General features: G+C 50.7%; 1 protein-coding gene across 2 annotated transcripts in view; it reads right to left on the bottom strand.

Annotated features, from left to right (window-relative positions):
* LOC144728598 (serine/threonine-protein kinase SIK2-like) overlaps positions 1-21396 on the bottom strand; it is an 87098-nt gene that overhangs the window by 50416 nt on the left and 15286 nt on the right. For both annotated transcript variants that reach the window (XM_078608133.1, XM_078608134.1), the window contains exons 2-3: positions 17210-17326; positions 10532-10595 (exon numbers count right to left, since the gene is read on the bottom strand). In XM_078608133.1, the coding sequence (XP_078464259.1) occupies positions 10532-10595; positions 17210-17326 (181 nt within the window). The remainder of the gene's footprint in view (positions 1-10531; positions 10596-17209; positions 17327-21396) is intronic.

The raw sequence follows: 21396 nt of genomic DNA, 5'->3' as shown, positions 1-21396 counted from the left end.
AACCCCCCCCCCCGCCGCCAAGGAAAGCTGGCCCAGCTTCAATCCGGCAAAGATCACCCGGCCAAGAACACATGTGGATGCCAGGGATAGAGTTGCAAATTGAAATACGCACACACGAGAGCCCATTGCGTTGCGCTGTGAAATGCAAACGTTTTTTAGGCGGTGGTTAATTTTAACCGCTAAACAAGGTGGGAATGATGTCGAATGGGATGGTAACGTCTGTGAGATTTTGGATTTTTTGTTTCATATAAAATGCATATTTTTTTAAATGCACACCTGCAATGCAAAACTTTTGGTCTTAAATCGAATTCGAAATGATGGCCCTTTTAAAGGCACCGGCATTAAAAAATGAAACCGGCCGAAAAGGAAAACTAATTTTGAATGCGCCAAACAATGTGGGAAATAGCAATTTAAATCGGCTGCCCTGCACACAATGAAAAGCATAAAAACGCATTTCAAGTTGCGGCCGTTCTGCGCAGACTTTGGGGAATAACGCCGAATTCTGTTTCACTTCGTGCAAAGTGCAAAACACGCATTGTGTCAGCGGTCGCCAGGCAACCGTATCATCACCACCTAAAGAGGACGTTGTCAGGGCAACCGCCGTTGCCATGGGAACCAGGGGGGCGACTGACGTCATTAGAACGTGGCTCCTCCAGCTTGTCCGCGCTCCTAACGCGCGCGCAATCATCTGCAGCCTCGCTGTGCCACCGTGCGCCTTTCCATCAGGGCCCCTTTGTGCCGCGCGCGCAGACGTCACTTTTCCACTGCGGCGCGCTTCTAGCGTGATGAGTGGAACCGCCGCAGGGCTCGGAGGGGGAGGGAGGGAGGAGGGGGAGGTTTGGTGGAGGTTGGAATTAAAAATAAAGAAGTTCGCGCACGGTTGACCGGTCCGACCGGGCTTTTGAGAGCGCGTCGAAAGGTGCGCGAGCGTCGTGACGCGACCGAGTTCGGAGGCGAGCCAGCGACGATGACGGTGGGGCGGCGGAGAGGGGGGGGGGCCCGTGGGGTGCAAAACGCACGGCTCGCAAGAGTCGAGTCGTCGGCGAGCCGTGGCACGTCCGTGAACTTTCTGGCGGCCCTTTGGTCAATTCGCTGCTGGATGAGGGCTCCATACCTGTCAGTGCCTCTCTCTACCTCATCACAGACCAATTCAGACCTTATTGGTCACCCCGTGCCCTTGTAAATCTCAACGTTCATCCCACAAAGTCCCATCACAAGGGAGAAACACAAACATCTAGACAAAGATTTTTTTTTTGCCCGTGCTGAAACGGCTGTAGGCCATATGACCCTGAAAACTCAATATCCCTGTACAAGAATACAGGGTAAACCGTTTGGGTTGACAGATATGCCACTCTCTGGCGTTGGTCAGCGTGGGTTTGGTAAACGTGGTTCACATTTTCACTCGTAGCAGATGTGGGTCCAACGGACGGGGTCAACTCAGCGGCGAGAGGGACCACACTGCACTTCTTCAGGAAATGCTGATGGTGTCGTTTTTTTTGCGTAATGCTCAAAGGCCGAGTGATTTTCGACACGTTTGACACATTTTGTGTTGTTGTTTGAATAATGTAACTCGGGTCGCCGGGTTCGTAGTGCAATGTGCTAGACATTGTAATATAATCAACATTGCACCACATTGTAATATACCAGCCGAATAGACAAGCATGGGTGCAAATCAGTGCACCCTGGGAGCTCTTTCTATAGAAACATAGAGTCTAGAAACGTGCGTTTAGATTATTTGGCTGCTATACTTTTCCACGTAATAAGCCACTTCGTTGAGCTATCATTTGTGGCCAGATCACTTCTGAAAATAACTATATACCTCAGCGGGCCTTACCTGGTAAAACAATAATAATATAATGAGTAGTCTATACGCTTATGCGTGTATTTGCACTTAGTGTGTACGTGTACACGTATGAAAACATAATTTGCACAAAAGGGTCAGTTGATCAAAATATTGAGGTGTTCTTTTTCTCTCGGCAAAACAATTTGAAACAATTCTATGCTATGAGAGTGAAGGGAATATCAAACGCGTAAATCATATTGTCAGCAAATATGTAAAAAAACACATGCGTCGTGAAATCGCCCCGAGGTATCACTGCAATAAATCATAGAATTAAATAATAATTCAGCACTCGAGGAGAGCCAGCCTTTTAATAATGCACTTCCATCCTTTGCCTGTAAGTTCCGGATATGCGCATCATACAGCAGGCCACCTTGATGAGCGTGCAAAGTCCAACGTTAGATGAACGAGCCAATGTCGAGGCACAGGAAAGCCTCACACCGAATTCGGTCGCTAACAGCAGGACACCTACAGAACAACGAGCCGCTAAATGATGAACACAGGCAAAGCATACACAGGTACACGACGTGTGTGTGTGTCCCTGCATTGTAACGAGGTTGGTCAGTAAGAGTGTTCACCCTGTTCCGCACAGGGACAGCTGCCACCGTCAGGGGGGGAACGCCCCCCCCCTAGGAAAAAAAAAAAGCTTCGCTCTGAGACACGTGTTGTGATGTTACGGGCGCGACGTTAATTCAGAGTCGTTATATTTCATATTGACATAGCCGGGTGGCTAAAACACAGCGAGTTGGCATGGTAGGGGGCACGGGTGGTGCGTCGGCCGGTCATCTCGGTCAGTTGACCCGTGGCACCTGCTGGGTCTGTCCCGTGGCCTCCTGCCCAGCGGGCATTCGACACTTCACCTGGCCTCAACGTGCACGCAGCCTGGCACGAGCGCCGCAGTGACGTCACCGCCGCTTAGTGGCGAATGGCGGCTGTTGTTGTTGGGGAGGCAATAGGTCCTGAGGTACAAACCCAAAGCAGGTGCTCGTGCGGCCAGGTGGCTAACGCACACAGCCACGGTTTGTAAAGACGCATCTGTCCGTGCGGTAAAGACACCCTCCTCCAGTTTGGGGTTTCGTGTCACCTGGAGGATAATGGCGTTGTGTTTCACCGCGATTTGAACAAAGTGTCACCTGATCCCCCGTAAAATGTGGATGAGCGGATCTTTTAAAACAACGGCCTCCCGCAAAACTCCCACACACTTTCCCTTATAGGGCGAAATGCAAAACACCAAACAATTTTTTATTTTACTAGGCAAAACCCACTGAGCTATATAGATGTTTTTCACAAGCGGGCCTGGCTTTCACAAATGACAGCGCAACGAAGTGGCTTATCGCGTGGAAATGTATAGCGGCCAAATACTCCAAATGCGTGATGTCGATTCTAAGGACCCGGAGGAAAAAATCCACGCGACCACGGGGAGAAAGACACCACAAACTCCTAAGCTAATGCTGTGTTTCTTGCGTCGTCTGTGCCACACAGGCAATGTCTTTTATTTGAATGTCGCTTCGTCGAACGGAGTGGGAACGGTGGTGCGGTGGTTGACGCACCGCGCTACTCCTGGGTCACGGCTAACATCGGCATGTGATATCTGAAGTGGTCGTAGCCCGCCCAGCCACTGATCTTTCACCAACCATCGCTGGCCAGCACGGTGAAGTACGATCAAACGTCCTCACGTTGAGGGGAGGCCTTCATCCGGTACAGCATTGGATTGAGACGAAGCGTCTTCTTCTTTTATCTGCCTTGCATGTATGTACGTACGCGCACTTGAACTTCTTTCGCACCGTACGTAGCCAACCGTGCTAATCTGAGGTGCGATTAGCACGGCTTATGTAGAGCGGCCATGAGAAGAGATGTCCTCGTGAGTGATCTAGGCACTCAAATGCTTCGTCCGAGGTCTGTAAAACTTCTTGAAGAGAACCTGCTCAGTGGCGTCACGCAACCGACAGTGCCTTGCCAACGGCACGGTACGACCACTCGCAGCAATTTAATAAAAACAAAACATAAGCGGGGGATGTAAAACGAAAAAAAAACACCTTAAAGGCCAAGCCCGCTTTTTGTTGTTGTTTGAGGACCCCAGGTGGGTGATGGGGGCACGGCGGGTGGGGGGGGCGTACACAGGAGCCACCGCTTGAAATGCAAACTCGGCGGGGGGGGGGGGGAACGGCAAAAGGTTACGGCCGGGGTGTGAGCACGGCACGCCGGCCGCGTCAAGGGGGGCCGCCCTGCCCCCCCCCTTCGATGAAGGTCACGCCCGGAAAACGCACGGCAAATATCGCCAATGCTCGCGGTGGGAGCCAGGGAGTGGGACGTCACGGCCGTGGTGGCCCAGTTGGGGCCAGTTGGGACCAGTTGGGGCCAGTTGGGGCCAGTTGGGACCAGTTGGGGCCAGTTGGGGCCAGTTGGGACCAGTTGGGGCCAGTGGGGGGCAGTTGGGGGCAGTTGGGACCAATGGGGGGCAGTTGGGGCCAGTTTGGGGCAGTTGCGACCAGTGGGGGGCAGTTGGGGGCAGTTGGGACCAGTTGGGACCAGTTGGGACCAGTTGGGGGCAGTTGGGGCCAGTTGGGGCCAGTGGGGGGCAGTTGGGGGCAGTTGGGGCCAGTGGGGGGCAGTTGGGGGCAGTTGGGACCAGTGGGGGCCAGTTGGGGGCAGTTGGGGCCAGTTGGGGCCAGTGGGGGACAGTTGGGGGCAGTTGGGGCCAGTGGGGGGCAGTTGGGGGCAGTTGGGACCAGTTGGGGGCAGTTGGGGCCAGTTGGGGCCAGTGGGGGGCAGTTGGGGGCAGTTGGGACCAGTGGGGGGCAGTTGGGGGCAGTTGGGACCAGTGGGGGGCCTGCGGGGGCCCCTTCCCTTGGCCACACGTCACGGGCGCTCATCAAACACGGCCCCCCGCGCGGCGGCGTTTGCGTTTGTGCGCGTGCGCCACGGACGTACGGCCAGGCCGCGTGTGTGTGCGTGTGTGTGCGTGTGTGTGCGCACGCACACAGCGGAGCGGTACCCGCTCACCGTCCAAGATCAGTGACGATTATTCTGAACCGGTCCTGGGCCTCCCCTAGGTCGACTCAGCCTCGAATTAGTACCTGGTGCGGTGTGTAAACATCGCCACTTGGGAGACAAAGGCGGTCGGGTGTGGTGCTGGCCACCCAACTCCTCGTGTGCCGTGCTGGCCTTCATAGGTGCTCGCTAACAGCACTTGCCCCAACAGTTCTGTTAAGGCTATGCAGGAGATCTTCGTCTTTGTGAAGGAAGCACAATGGTTAACGCGCTGCGCTACGAACCCGGTGACCCGGGTTCGATGCCCGCCCACGGCCACCGTCATCAGTGACGATTATCGGAACCGGTCCTGAGCCTTCCCTAGGTAGACTCAGCCTCAAATGAGTACGTAGTGTGGTGTGTAAGTAAACGTCAGCACTGGGGAGACAAAGGCGACCGTGCGTGGTGATGTCCTACCTCCCCTGTTTATGCGCCGTGCCAGCCTTCATCAGTGCTCGCTCACATCACTCGTTCTCAACAGTGTGTGGTGGCTATAGCAGGATGTTTGTCTTTTTCCTCCTATATTTAATGCACACTGTGCATTCAAGTTTTAATTTTCTTTCACAAATAAAAATGCGAGTACATTTTATTTTACGATGCCTTCATAGTCTGCTGCAATACCCTTTAGTACTGCATTTCACAATTTGCATTCGTCGTTTTAAACAACTCGACATTTTAAGCCAACCACGCTCACATATTTCCCTATTCACGAAACCCACGACCGTACTGTGTTTACAATGTTGCAGTGCACAATTAAGATTTGTTTTTCTCCCAAACACGTATCTAACAATTACCATTGCGCCTTCCGATTCTCGCCGATTTTTCGTTTGCCCGGCAAAAGAAAGAAAAAAAAACCCAACTCCCAATGCCACCGATTTCACTCTCTCTCACTTGCCTTACAAACGACACGATATAATAATACACACGAACGCGCACCGTGCAATTAGCTCGCCCACCGCACATTCGCACGTACCACGGGTTCACTTGAAGTGTGACGTCGGTCGCAGGTTCGTCGCACGTTCTTATCAAGGGCTGTACGTTCCGTTCTGGATTTATTTCTGCATTTTTGGGGGGGTATAAAAATGCCATCAGCACTGCGGGCACCCCCCCCCCCCCCCAATTCAATCCACAGCAGCCTCCCATGTACCCTTCTCCCACCGCCCCCCTCCACAGATGATCACGCGATCAGTTTTGAGGGCACAGCGGCGTCTCGTTCGAGAACGATCGCTGTGCTCTTCACAGGACGTCTTGCTTCAATTGCGTGGCACGCAGGTATCCAGTCCCAATCTGTGTTTTTTTTTTCGTTTTGTTTCCTAAATCATTTACTGTTACGGAAAACCTTCGCCGAGTCTCAAGAGTCTTTGAGCTGCAGTGAATCAATGATTATGCCGATTTGATGTGCTAATGTCTGATTTGTCTGTTGTTCACAATTGCACTCTATAAAAATAAAAATAGTTTTGAGCAGCGATGGTTACACGATCTCGTCTTACTTGACACGTTTGGCCAAACTCCTTGTCGGCTGACGTGATTTTTTTTTCTTCCGCCAAAACGGTGAATCCCGGCGCAGACAGAGAGTCAGCAACCTGCTTGCCACACTGCCTCCTGCAGGCATCGCACCGCTGTCCTCTGGTCTCACGTACACGATGGGCCAGCTCTGTGCGCGATCCACCAACGCTGCGTTGCCGGGTCGCTGCGTGGCAAAGCCGCGTGGCTCCATAGCACGCTCGGCCTGACCCTCTGTGACCTCGCGCGATCGTTCCTGAGCGTGTGACGCGGAGGAATCCGTTCCAACTTGGCTCCTCGTGACTCACCAAACGCGAGCGCGCAGTTGCGAATGCGCGCCAAGGTGAATTATTTTATCATTTAACAATCAATAGGGGGGGAGGGGGGGGCACGTGACATGTCAATGTCTTATTAGCAATTTAATAGGGAAAGTTGTGCGAAGGTGGGGAAAGGAGATGGGCTGTGGAGATGAGCGACAGCGTTCGAGAACCCCTCGGTTGCATGTGCGTACGTTGCTCGGATGCGAGTTGAGGTGCAAGAGGCGTGGATTTGGGGCGGCCAGAACTTTTTTGAACGATTTGTCGTTGCAAATTCGCAGAGAAATGTTTCTAGCAGTGACCAATAGACGTTTTTAAATCCTTTATATTAAGTTCGCTTGCTTGCTTGCGTGCTTGCTTGCGTGCTTGCTTGCGTGCTTGCTTGCTTGCTTACGACCGTGCAAATCTTTCGGTCGTTTTTTAACCCACTTCCCGTGATCCAATCGAGCTGACATTTTCCACACAGACTCGTTGTGCGAGACAATTAATGTTCGTGAAAAAAAATTCCCAAAATTTTACACTTTTTAGGCAAAAAAAAAATATTTTACATATATTCAAATATAACTCATTCATGGCTTTGGCTGAACGTCACAGTGTAAGAGCCCAGAGCGTAACCCCTCCACAGGCCGTGGCGGAGTAGCGCAGTTGGTAGCGCCCTCGCTTCCCATGCCAAAGGTCGCGGGATCGATCCCCGCGTCCTCCACAGGTGAATATATTTTTAAATCCTTTATATTAAGTTCGCTGCCACGCATATAAAGGATTTATAGTGAAAAACTTTGTTTTTACGGGTTATACTTATTATAACTCGAGAAAACTACGCATACACCTATGTACAGCGTCACTGGATAAGCACAAACACACATACTCAGCACGTATTTCCGACTCTGGGATGAATTCCAAAAATTCAGAAAATCCGGCCTAGATATGACAAAAGGGATTCATCTGACATGACATCACTTCTTGTGATGTCAACTGCACGATGCTACGTCCGTGCTTTTCCCACCACAAGTGGAGTCACATGGCATCAGGTGACGTTACTCCTGTTAGCGTGACGATACTTAAAACGATTACATCAAGCAAATGGTCCGAACACCTTAAAGCCCGGGCAACGATTGAAAAGTGTTTCTTTCAACAAAAAAAACCTGAAAATATATATTTGTTCTTTTCTTAAGCAATCTTCACCCCTGATGCATACGTAGATAAATACGCAAATACTGCGCATACCTTACAAAAACGTAGAAGGCAAGGGGCAATGAGACATCGCCAATCAAGTTGAGACGCGTCTCTGTGATTCACCCTCCAGCTCGTGTGCGTCGCACGCGCGTCATCACCGGCTGATGCTCTGCACACAACGCTCCAGCAGCGTAACCCCCACCCCCCCCCCGCGCCCGATGACTACGCCTCGACTAACATTTAAAGAAACTCAATTGGTGCGAGCCTCAGACTCCCACACTCGCCGACCGCAGAAAGACAAAGATCCCACCCGATCGTCCCCCAAAGACTGTTGGGGCGAGGGCTGAGCAAGCACCTATCAAGGTGGGAAGCGGCATAACGAGGAATCGGTTGCGGCCACACATCGCTCAGGGTACTCGTCTGAGGCTGAGTCGACCTAGGGGATTCCCCCAAGACTGTTTTATATGTCACTCGCAAATTTTCGGTCGCCGGGTGCACAAATCACACTCCACCACTGCTCCTCCTTCGCTCACTCACTCACCAACAAAGACAAAGTTCCCCGTGTAGCCTTAATAAACTGTTGGGGCAAGTGCTGTTAGCGAGCACCTATGGAGGCCGGCACGGTACACGAGAGGGCGGGAGGCCAGCACAAGCCCGGTCACTTTTGCCTCCCTCTTAGCGATGTTTACACATCGTATCCAGGTACTCATGTGAAGGCGAATCAACCTCGGGGAGGCCCAGGACAGGTTCAGATAATCGTCACTGTTGTTGGTGGCCGCGACCGGGGACTGAACTCGGGTCGCCGTATTCGTAGCGCGCTAACCACTGCACCGCCGCTCCCCATGAACCAACACACACACAGATAGCTTTAAAGCGACACTTCGCTGGCAGAGAGAGCGAAGGTCAAGACACAGAGAGCCCCTGTGGAGCCTCACAAGTTTGACCCCTTCAGTTAATGAAGCTGAACTTCCCGTTCGCATGCACTCGCTCCTACGGGGGCAGGGGGGGGGCGAGCGAGGTTGGGCGGGGGGAACTCCTTTGCAATGTGGTGCTGACGCCCCATAGAGGCATGCATTGCCCCATAGGTACAGGAGCAAGCGCGCACCAGCCAACAGGTGTTCACACCAAGCCACAGAGCGTGCAAAGATGCTCAGGTGCCTCGAGGTTTACGGTCAGGGCCCCCGTGTGTCTGCGTATAAACAGTGTCAGTGCAATGGTTATTTCAGCTCGTTCGCTCAACGGAAACTCCTCGAACTCAGCCGATGATGTTTCATTGTCCGTTAGATAAAGAATTTGAGTGGTCCTGACATCATTCGTCAGTGAGGTGAGCCACGGCTGGGAATCGCTGAGCTATCATTTGTGGTCAGGTCGCGTCTGAAAAAGAGCTATATAGCCCAGTGGGCCTTACCTAGTCAAATAAAAAAAAGTTTAGTTTAGACAACGTACTCGGTACTACTCATCTGCGGCTGAATCTACGAATATTTTTTGTTGTAGGCATTTGGAAGTTGTACAAATGAACGTGCTGTATTCAATCACAGTACGAGAGGCGCAGCAAAACTGCAGATAACCACGTGACCCTGTTGAGCTCAGTCCGCCGGATCCGCAGCGCAAACCTGCACGCACGAATGTTTGAACGGCGCCCCACGCTGCCACTCGCACTCGCACAGGGACCCTGTCAAAAGCAAAGGCAATGTTCATCTTCTTGGTTCTTTCGGTAAAGTCACGTAGAATAGAAACAATAAAAATAATAAAATAAAACATAATAAAATATAATATGATGTTTTAGTTTATTATTTATTTTATTATTTTTCTTGTTTCCATTCTACGTGACTTTACCGAAAGAACCAAGAAGATGAATCCCTGCAGTCACGAAAGCTTTAAATCGAAAGGCAATGTTATCTGCGAATGCGTCACACCATGGCGGCACCTCCGATGGGCTCGTGTTAATTTACAAGGGGGGGGGGGGGGGGCTGTGAACGCCCGTTGTCCACCCACGCATTCCACAACCACTGCGCGGTGCTCTCCGATTGCTTGCCCAAATAAGCATGGGGGCGGCCGGAGCTCATCTCCCCTGAGGCAATCGGTGGAAATGTTACATTCCTTTGGCGGGGACGAGTCTATCCGTAGGACAACTACTGTTGGCTTTCCCCACTAAGTTGTTCATCACTTTATCGAGGTTTACACACTGCACTAGCTATTTTATGCTGGATAGTCCTAGGCAAGGCCCTCGATGAATTCGTTAATTCGTCACTGATGTTGGCCGTGAGCGGGAACCAAATTTGGGTCGCCGGATCCATAGCACGGTGTGCTAACCACGAGATTACCACACCATAGATAATGGTTGGCTACGTACTGTGCGAAAGAAGTTCAACAACATACAGAGACAAAGATCCCCCAGTTAGCCTTCGACAGACCGTTGGGGAAAGTGCTGTTCGCGAGCGCCTTTCAAGGCCAGCACGGCACACGACGGGGAGTGGGTGACCAGCACCACGCCCGTCCAAGCGTCTTCCCAGTGCCAATCTTTTACGCACCGCACCGGTGGAGGGGGGGGGGGGGAGGTTAATTATGTTAAGGCTGAGTTGACCTACACACGAAGGCAAGACGCTGGGCATGTGCGTGGAGGGGGTGGGGGGGAGCGAGGGAAGTCGTGGCCGAGAGGGCAACTCACCGAACATCTCGCCGTTCCGCGCGTACTCCGTGACTAGGTAGAGCATGTTCTTCGTCTCCATCACCTGTCGCCAAGGCAGGGCAAGGGGGGAGTGGCGGACGGGGGGGGGGGATGGAAACAAGCGAAGTTACAAAGGGAGACTTCACACTCGGCGGCGGCAGCGGGTGTAGAGGCTCACAGCGGTGTAGCGCGGAGGCAAGAACGGACAATTTGTGAGTTCGCGTCTCTCTCTCTCTCTCTCTGCTCCGAAGATCGCCGAGACAAATCTTGTTTCAAATCATCAAGCGCATCAGCTTCCTGAATTACCGTGGATTACGACCGTCAATTTGTGCGTGGTTTTTGTGTGTGTGTGTTAGCGCAGTCGGTGCACAACACCGTGTGTAAGAATAATAATAAGAATAATAATAAAAAAAACAAGGAGTAAATGATCTAGGGTGACTGGGATATCGTCGACAGCACAGGAGGTATTGAAACACGCCGAAAATGTCCAGCTGCCTCGGAGTGACGACAGCACATTAATCATGCGTCCGCACTTCAGTTCAGCTTCGATTTCATTCAGCGAAGTTACACCGCATTCTCCGCAGTCAAAGGGACACTTTTGTTTTCACTTCATAACGTTAGGACAAATTCGACGGTGCCGCTTATTCGGCGATCCGGTAGATGTGTGCGCGTGCACATGCGTACGTGAGCAGAGAGATACGTTATAACCGTATCGCTACGTTTTGGGGGTGCATTTTTCTTTCTGGAGTTGAGGTTCTTATAAATCAAGAGAATACGGTAAATTAGTTGGGACAATCCAACCTTATAGGGCCGCTTGGCTTCTCACAGTAATCTCCGTGCGTAATTCACCACATGACTTCGATAATTATTCAGCGATTTTTTAAAAACCGCAGTTTATAACAAAAAACCCCCCCCACAATTTTTTGGTTTGTTTGATGGCGGCCGAGGGCTGGGCACCTGACCAAGCAAGCGGTGAAGTGGGTTTGTTAATTGCGCGCTCGCTTGAGCAACGCTGTCGCGCGCCCATTAAAGGCGCTCGCATTTGCTTGACGGATGCACGGCCGGGTCGGTGGTGCGGGGGGGGGGGGCACAGGGGGGGGGGGGGCTTTGTGGGGGGTTGGGGGGGGGCACTTACGTACGTAAGCTCTGAGACTTAACGCCGCCATCAATCAAAATTCCAACCTGCCTTGGAACTGGTTTGGAACCCCCCTGTGGTCTGTCATTTGCCACCCGCGACGTGTAAGTTGGAACCAATGAATAAAAAGGAAGATGATGGTGATGATGATGGTGATAATGGCCAAAACTACAAACGCCTTTTTAATCCACTAATAATATAATGACGGGCGGTGACGTGCCGAGCATACTCTGCACTTTAGCAGAATTATCACAAGCGTTCACATCATTCCGGGTTATTCTGGAATCTAGAATACCGGGCTTATTATGACACCCTAAAAGGGCGGCTTTGTTTGTCGACTGGCTCTGAATCACTGCAACCCAGGCCTGAGGCGTAAATGCTCACATTTCAGATTATTAGTGGTCAGTGTTAAATTTTATTGCCCGTATACCACCGTGATAAATTTGTACAATTTAACTTTCTTCTGCAATGGCCATCATTGGTTTCCCAAAAAACAAATCCGAATTCCAACAAGTTAAGAGAGAGCCCATTTATACGTGCATTTTTTTTTGGAAGGGTATTTAGACCCGCTAGAAGAATTGACAGTGGGGGGGGGGGGTAAGAGGAGGGAGCCCCCACCCCAAGCCACTGTCTGTCTTGTGACCGTGTCTGATACATCTGTGGAAATAACTAATTATATTTCATCTCGAATAATTCCGTGCCATCTCCTCGCCTGCATCGATGGGAGCGACGCCAATTTGGACATTCACCACGGGTACGAGTCAACGTGATTGGCCTCAACGGAAGATCGGTTTGCGTCATTGTGCGCGTCTGGGCCAATAGAATTGCTGCTCTTGCAAGGCCACACGGGGATTGTGTTTTGTTCACTCTCACAGCAAGAGAGTGCTGCAAGAGGCCCGGTACAGTTTTCCTGTAAACTACATCACTGTGCATTTTGCAGCAGGGGCATCCGCAGCGAATGATACTAGGAATTCCTGGTAACAAAAAATGTGTCTGTGTACGGCCAATTCTTTACTCATACCTCTCGGTATCCTTATCCCCAGGATGGGTAATTCATGTAAGATGTCAAACTGTACCACCGATTAGCACGGTTGGCTACGTATGGTGCGAAAGAAGTTCAACACACACAGGACTTCTATTCTCCCGTACCTAAGCTCCCCTCCTTTATCAGCTCGCACTGACCAGCGTGGTGAAGTAGGGCCAAAAATAACCCCGCTCCCTTCCCCACCGTGACCCGTACAACGTGGGGAGGCCCTCATCCAGCAGTGGATTGACAAAGGGGGCTGTGCATGGCACAGAGAAGTTGCAGCTGCTTTGGTGAGTGCCGTGAAGCTCACTAATAAGTCGGCCACAGTGGGAAGGGCAGGGTTTTGTACAAATCCTGCCCAGATTCTCACTGCTGTTAGCGAGCATCTGTTAATACCAACAGAGAACCATTGCATTATATTATAATATATATTTTTACTTCCCTTCTACGTGACTTTACCGAAAGAACCATGAAGATGAATCCCTGCAGTCACGAAAGCTTAAAATCGAAATTTAACCATTGCATTTTCAACCACCCCCCCCCCAATTCCGCCTACCCGCTCCCCCTCTGCAAGGCTGACGTCAAATACACGACACCAGTTATTCATTTCAAGTGGCGTGAGTCAAACCTATGGGTGACCCAGGCCGTGCTTTAGTAGATATCAATTGCCACTGGCGCGTTTGCGCCGGTGGATGCCAGACCAAAGCATTAGCGGACACGCTTGCATGTTTCTGCGTGTTCGCATTGAAGGGGAATGCTACGTCAAGACGTTTCCACGGGTTGATGTCCATTTCATTGTGGTTTACGTCGAGAAAGAGTAATCGCAACACTTTTTATTTTCTCCGTAGAAATAAACTGGTTGATCAGAAGTCCCGTTTCTCTTTGTGCTTGCATAGCCACGGGGGTTCTTTGTTGTAAAACTCACGCAATATTTTTTGGCAACAATCTCAACGTATTTGTTCATTGTTCTCGAGGCTTTCATCGGCGATGAGGCTATCGAGTGTGCAGGCGGTGCAACTGCAACTGGGGGACTCACGGGCCAGAGGAGCCCAAAAGCGCCGAGCTACGAAGAGAGAGCGAGAGAGACGGGGAGTGGTGGTGGGGGGGGGGTCCCATTTCATTCCGAGCCCTAGAGGGCCCACATGCCAACAACTGCACCATACGCCGCTGGGTTTCATCCATCGGATTTTACAACGCTGGTGGTTGTGCATCGGGAGCCAGGGGTCCAACCCGTCCCACCGTAACCGTGGGGCAGTGAGCGAGCGGCGGATGCGTGCCGAGCACGAGCGAGCCGAGTGATCGTGCACGCACAAAAGCACGCACAAGCGAGCGCATGTGTGTGTGTGCGCGCATCCGTTGGAGCGTGTGCCCTTCTCGCACGCCTCTAAACAGTTATTACACGAAGCATTTTCTCTGTCGTCCCTCTCTCTCGCTCTCTCTGTGTGTGTGCCGTCTGGCTCCCGGCCAAGGCAGGAAGGGGCCACTGACGTCAAGGGACCAGGAAGGAGGGGGTCGCATTACTCTCCTGGTACGTCAGCTGGGCAACACTCACGTGTACGCATGCACGCCTCTTCCAGCACTGCTGGCGGACACACGCACGCGGGCACACGCGGGCGTCGACAGAGCTGGCTGGCCGGCCATCCGATGATTTAAGTCATCCATGGATTTACCGATTTGTATCGGTTCGATTATTCGACTCATCGGGTAACGCGAAATAAGTTTCGCCGAATAAACTCTTGGCTCCGTTTGCAAGTTGTGCCACTGGACGGGAGGTGACGGACTGGGCTTGGTGATGTCATCAACATCGTACCAAAGCTGCGTTCCAGCAGCACAGCACATCGAGCAGAACGACGGCGTTCTCACTTTAGCTGTACGGACTGTGCGCATCTCGCCGAGGCATAGCGGTGGTTGGCATGGGCCCCCTGGTGCCCATGCAGCGCCTGGGTCAGAGGTCGCAAACGGGTTTTGATTCCTTACCCGTACCCGTACCTGGCCGCACCAGGGTCGCAAATGGGTACCCATACCCGTACCCGGCCGGGTATGGGTACCCATTCCCTACCCGTACCCTACCCGAAATGAGTGACAAACGGTTACTCACCGGTGACTCACGGCCTACCCGTACCCGTACCCGGCCGCACCAGGGTTGCAAACGGCTACCCGTACCCGTACCCGGCCGGGTACGTACCCGGCCGGGTACGGGTAGCCGGGTATCGGGTAGGGTACGGGTATCGGGTACCCGGTTGCAACCTCTGGCCTGGGTTCCTCCGTCTCGTGGGTCGGGTGCAATTGCACCGCCTGCACACTCGATAGCTGCGCCGCTGACATCTTGCAAACACGCACCCTCGCAGGCCAATGCGCCCGGCATGTGGCACAACTGCCGGCGTGTGGCACACTTTGCTCGCTGCAAAATGGCATCGCAGCGCTCGTAAAGCTGACAGAGCATCAATTGTAATTCCTTTTTTTTTGTTCAAGCGTGCAGCTAACGAAGGAATTAAGACTGCAAAAACGCTGCGATTATCATTCTTGATTATTGTTAATGTTTTGTTCTTCTTAGAACATTCAAGCACGGTGGTGGTGTAGTCAGACATTCTTATCTGCCTCACGTTTTGCAATCTCTTTTTCTAACCCCCCCATTCCCCCCCCCCCGCCCCAACCAGATCTCACCAAGCCCCCAGAGTGTCTGGGTGGCAGTGCAGTCTCACACCCCCCCCCCATCACTCCCCAAAGCCCACAGGCCCAATCTCCCCTCGAGCCCCCACCTTAAACCGCACGCCGCCTCCCCCCCCAGCCACCCACCCAACTCACATTCTCAGCCACGCTTGGCTTTGCCAAATCTGTTTGTTTATTTATGAGAATCCCGAAGACATTGACGTCAAACTGGGCAACGATCAGGTTACGACACTAAGCCAATGGGCCGACACCCAGTAAATCATTCGACGGCTAAAGAACACAGGCCCGGCTCTGCTGCCCTCACTGACTGCCACCCTCACCGCATGCTCCCTTTGGGGAGCCACTCCGGCATTCACTTAGGAACTCGTTTCGACCAAAATAATACCCATTTAGGTGTTCCGTTTACGGTCCGTAGAAAAATAAAATTACTATTTTTTTTTTTAAACCGCCGCAAGTTTCAAAATGAAAGAGAGAAAAAAAAACGACGGAAAGGAGAACGATGCAACTTATTTCGTCAACATCGTCGTCGTCGTCGACGACGACCACGATCCATCCACTGCTGGATGAAAGCCTCCCGCAAGTCGTCGCCACCACTTAGGTGTCGGCAAACAATTCAGAACGGCACAATGCTGGGTCTGCTTCAGAATTAAAAAGTGTTCGTAGCAAATGCACTGAAGGATTGATCTTGCTGATAGCACTGCAATGTCGCACTAAGGGCAGTATTTGCAAACCTCCGTGCACAGCAAAACGCTGGCTATAAATTGATAGTTGTCATGTGAAAAGTCTCGTTGGAATGGTGCTCAGGTCCTGATCGTTAAGCCTAATTTATTTGTGCGTTTTTAGGGGGTTACGATTGCAAACGCACAGAAATAATGATGACTGTTGAAAGACTTTTTCATGTTCAAAGTTTATAGGTTGAGGAATATTTATCACCATCATTTGCCAACTTAACTGATATAATACCATAAATTGTGATCAATAAAAACTATTTATTTACAAAATAATTTTTTTGTTCTTACAATACCAAAAGAAAATATCTGTGGCAGACTGCAAAATTACATTTTCTGAAAATGTTTTTTTTTGGGGGGTAGAGGTAGAATTATAAAAATCGACTTGAGTACAAACGGTGACAATGCAGCCGCCAATAACGATTCCAGCAATTGCAAATTTCGACAAGGGGCACATGAAGCTGTGGCCAAAAAAAAAATGCTTGTCGACCATCGCTGGAAGCCAATTATTTTTGTTGCAAAAAAATAAAATAAAACGGACAACTTCCACCCGAAAACATAACGCAGACACACGCACGCGCTCGCCCGGCCCTCTCGCGCTGCGCCGAAAGCCACTCACAAAGGGTGGATTCTTTTCGTTTCGATTTTTTTTTTTGGTAAACGTTAAATAGAATGTTTACGCTTTTGGAACGAGCGAACTTTTCCGGCGGGTATAATCCGGTGCGCGCCTGTGTTTGCGGGTAACTCGCACCAGCGAAACCCCAGTTTTTGTCAGCTGCCGAAAGTGCACGGCTCGGAGAATTCTCACCACCCTCCCGTCCCCCGTGAAGTGAAACAGGGAAGCAAGAGAAGAAAAAACCCTGCCACTTAGTTCAATAATGACGCATTTGGGGGTGGGAACTGAAACTGTTTCCTTAGCAACGGTTGCCAGGGTAACCATCACAACCCCCACCACCACCACCACTACCCTCCTTCCCCATCACCATCGCCTTCCTTTCACCCCTCCCCCGCCTCCCCACCTCCTGCCAGGAGTCCCCGAAGCCTCAGACACATCCAATTCGTCCTCCCTCCCCACCCAAAAAAGCTAAATCCCCTTTTGTTTCCCTCGGCATCCTCACCTGGTAGAGCTTGATGATGTGCGGATGCGTGAGCAGCTTCATGATTTCCACCTCTCGGTACACCTTTTTGAGATTGCCCTCGTCCAGGTGAGATTTGTCGATGATCTTGATCGCGACCTGGCGAAGCAAGGGCAGAGAGATGCACAAACAAGGGGGCACCAAGAGGCGAGTTTATTTTTTATTTTTTAAATCCTTTATATTAAGTTCACTTGCTTGCTTGCTTGCGCGCTTACGACCGTGCAAATCTTTCGGTCGTTTTTTAATCCACTTCCCGTGATCCAATCAAGCTGACATTTTGCACACAGACTCGTTGTGCGTGACAATTTATTTTCGTGAAAATTTTTTTCCAAAATGTTCCACTTTTTAGGAAACATTTTTTTTCATATTTAATTTAAAATACCAACGTGATGAAAATGAAACTCTTACTCAAGAAAAACAGAAATGAATAATAAAATAAAACCGATGGCACGCATATAAAGGATTTATAGTGAAAAACTTTGTTTTTACGGGTTAATTTGTGTTCCAGTAACACTGACAGGTCTCGTTATCTTTATGTCTTTACCGCCCATACGAACCTACGCACGTGCGTACGCAAGCACTGAGGTGGTGGGGTGCTGCTGTCTGGGGGCTTGACGTCATTAAACTTACAGCCTGCTATGGCTCACACATTGTCACCGAATGCAATCACCCCCCCCAACCAACACACCACACAAACCTCAATGGCCCATTTCTTTTATTATGACGATGCTGGAATTCAGTCTTGGACAGTAGAGATAAAGCTGCCCGTGGAACGCACAGCGGACAATTCGGTCTACCAGATAAACTCAAGACGGTGCTCCCTCCGATAAGAAGAAAGTATGCCCTTCCATTAGTGGCAGATTATAGTCTAATCGCGTTGCAGCCCAATCGAAAAACCCGTTCATAGTCAATGTAAAAAATTGGGTGTTTATCGCAACAAATATCTCCGACTCTCCAACAAAAGGAGAAAAAAAACACATTACTTATCGAGCACAGTAAGGTTTCATTCACCACGCACACACACACACACAAACGCGTGTTTGTTTACGTAAAGAAAGCTGTGTTGTTTACAATTTCGCACACATGCATAGTAGGGCATGTAAACCTAACCGTTCTCTATTTTTTTTAAATCGAGATTTTAAATAAAGAAAACATCAAACTCACTACTGGCATATCACCAAACACAAAACATTAACCACACAACAACAACAATTATCACAACAATAGTAGTCAGCTGTAGCAGAGCAATTAAAAAATAATATGCCAAATTGAACGACCACTCAGCAAAGACACACCAAGGGCGAAACAACGGAGGCCTGTTTTAATTTTTTGTTTAAAATCAGAGAAACTCCGTGGTGTGTCTGCTTAATAATAACAACAACCACCACCACCACCACCAAGGTCACTTCGCCAGAATAAAGCCAGGGGCCACAAAACCCACTCGGAGCAGCCCATTAATCCTGGCCTGTAAATTACCCACACATCCTGGAATCAACAAACACCGCCAAGGCCCCCACCTCCTTCCACGTGCAATATTACACTTCGGTGAATTAATAATTGCATTTTGTGTAACACAGAAATGCTGGAATGCTAAAAATGCCCCCCCAACTAGCAACGGTGTAAGCGGGGAGTGCTGTATCTGGCAAGCGCGTGTTACCGTCGTGCCTTGGCAATTTCATTTCACAGCCTTCCTGCACAGGGCCAGCACCTACTGTGTGCGTGCGTGTACACGTGCGTGTGTGTATGTGTGCGTGTACACGTGTGTGTCTCTGTGTGTCTCTGTGTGTGTGTGTGCAGGAGGCTCGTGAAGGACGCTACTGGGCAGTTGGAGGCAGTCGCCCTCCAACAACAACGGAGGGCGGAGGAGCGACGCTCACAACAACGAGCGGAGCGCCGGGTGGCTAAAGCACAGTAAGTTGGCACAGTAGGGGGCACAGGTGGTGCATCAGCCAGTCATCTCAGTCAGTAGACCCGTGGCACCTGCTGGGTCTGCCCCGTGACCTCCTGCCAGGGGGCGTTTGACACTTCACGTGGCCTCAAGGTGCACATGGCCTGGCACAAGCGTCGTGGTGTCACGTCACCGCCACTTAGTGTGTCTGCGTGTACACGTGTGTGTACATGTGTGTGTGTGTGTGTTTAAGGTTGCGTGGGTGAGTGGAGGGTGAGTGGGTGGGTGAGTGTGCGTGAGTGGGGAGCGGTGGTGTAGCGGTTAGCGCGCTGCGCTACGAACCTGGCGACCCGAGTTCGATTCCCGCTCACGGCCAACACCCAGTGGCGATTATCTGAACCGGTCCTAGGCCTCCCCTAGGTCGACTCAGCCTCAAATGAGTACCTGGTGCGGTGTGTGTAAACATCGGCACCGGGGAGACAAAGGCGGCCGGGCGTGGTGTTGGCCACCCACCACCTCGTGTGCCGTGCCGACCTTCACAGGTGCCACTCGCTAACAGCACTTGCCCCAACAGTCTGTGCAGGCTACACGGGGGACCTTTGTCTTGTCTTGGTGTGTGCATGTCGAGTGTAGTGGACAACGCTGGCATGTGGCTGCTTGCGTCACCGTCTCATTCCATGGGGGCCCTTTCACAAATTATAGGCAAGCTCACAGTCAAACATTTCAAAATCGTCCTCACGATACACACGGTGGAAGGAGGGGAGGGAGGGGAGGGGAGGGGAGGGAGGGGAGGGGAGGGGGTCAGAGTTTTTTTTAAAGTATGGATCGTTGATGGAATAATAAGTCAAATGGTTTTACACTTAAAACTGAATAATGCACCAATTGTCCAACCTTGTCCGACGACTTCCGACACCACCGCAGTATCTCGTGAGATTCTCTGACTTTTGTCGAAAAGGGTGGACACGTGATTTATTTTCGAGTTACACCCCCCACCCACCCATCCCCCCTGAAGTTCACATTTTTTGTTGCAAAAGTAAAAAAATCCGCTTAACGATTTTAGGGGCCGTCCATAAATGACGTCACGTGATTTTGGACGATTTTTGACCCCCCCCCCTCGTCACACGGCGTCACAAAAAGTCAGACCCCCCCCCCTCAAATATGACGTCACAAAGCTCTGCCCCCCCCCCCCCAAAATAAAACATGCTTCAAATCGCTTTCAACTATCGTCATTGTAGTGCGTATTTAATGTGGCGCTGCACTCTGATGTCGGAGAAAACATTTATTAAAAAGTCTATTTAATTAAGTAGAAAGAGTTGTCTATATTTATTTAAAGTTGCGCATTTTGATGTGACGTCACATTTCTCACCCCCCCCCCCCTCATCACGCATCGTAACAAATGTCTGACCCCCCCCCCCCAGGTGCGTGACGTCATTTATGGACGGCCCCATAGTCATGATAACCCGCATCTTCACAGTGGTCTGAAATGTCCATCAACAATTTGTGCCGCTGCCAAATTCGCTTGCTTGCGCTTGCTTGCTGTGCATGGACTAACTGGGGTGCAATGATGAAATTCATTACTTGATTAAATTATTCACCAAAAGATTTAGTGCTGGACATGGCAGCGGTCACACATTTGCGAATGTCATTTGTAACATTGATCATTACCTGCGCAGCATCGATAGTTCAATGTCAATGCTGCCATTGTATTGGGGAACTACGGCTGCGTGGTGTTATCGTGCTGTAGCCTGGGACTGGTTTGTTTGCTGCCTTGCACAAGCTTGGTAAATCGGACCTATATAATTAATGCACGCATTATTTATTTCTATTTAATTACTTGATTACCAGTTTTTTTGCTCAATTCTGCACTCCCTATCGTTGTGTGTGTGCTGTCTGCTGCTGTATCTTGCTCACCCTGCCCATACTGGACATGTGTGAAAAAGAGCTTCACGACTCCTCGGATGCTTCCGGTCTGAATCAAGATTCTGATTCTGAATATTTGGTAGGGGAGAGAGGGTCTGAATGTCATGATCGCGCACCTCCGATTAGCACCGCTGGCTACGTAGGGCGCGAAAGAAGTTCAACATACATGCGGCACGTTTAATCATAACCGGAGCCGTCAGTCCCACTTGCATTTGAGCTCAAAGCCACTACCTACAAAGCCAACCTGGCAATTGCTGGGAACACTTTGGCTGGGCTGCCAGTCCATGTTGAAACAAACCGCACCACCACTGTTCAACACAGCCCCCTGGGTACAATATACTATACTACTGGTGGTGTTAGA

The sequence above is a fragment of the Lampetra planeri genome, chromosome 29 (assembly GCF_965212315.1).
Source record: "Lampetra planeri chromosome 29, kcLamPlan1.2.h2, whole genome shotgun sequence".
Lineage (NCBI taxonomy): Eukaryota > Metazoa > Chordata > Hyperoartia > Petromyzontiformes > Petromyzontidae > Lampetra > Lampetra planeri.
The sequence above is the reverse complement of the archived record's forward strand: the minus strand, read 5'-3'. Positions and strand labels throughout refer to the sequence as shown.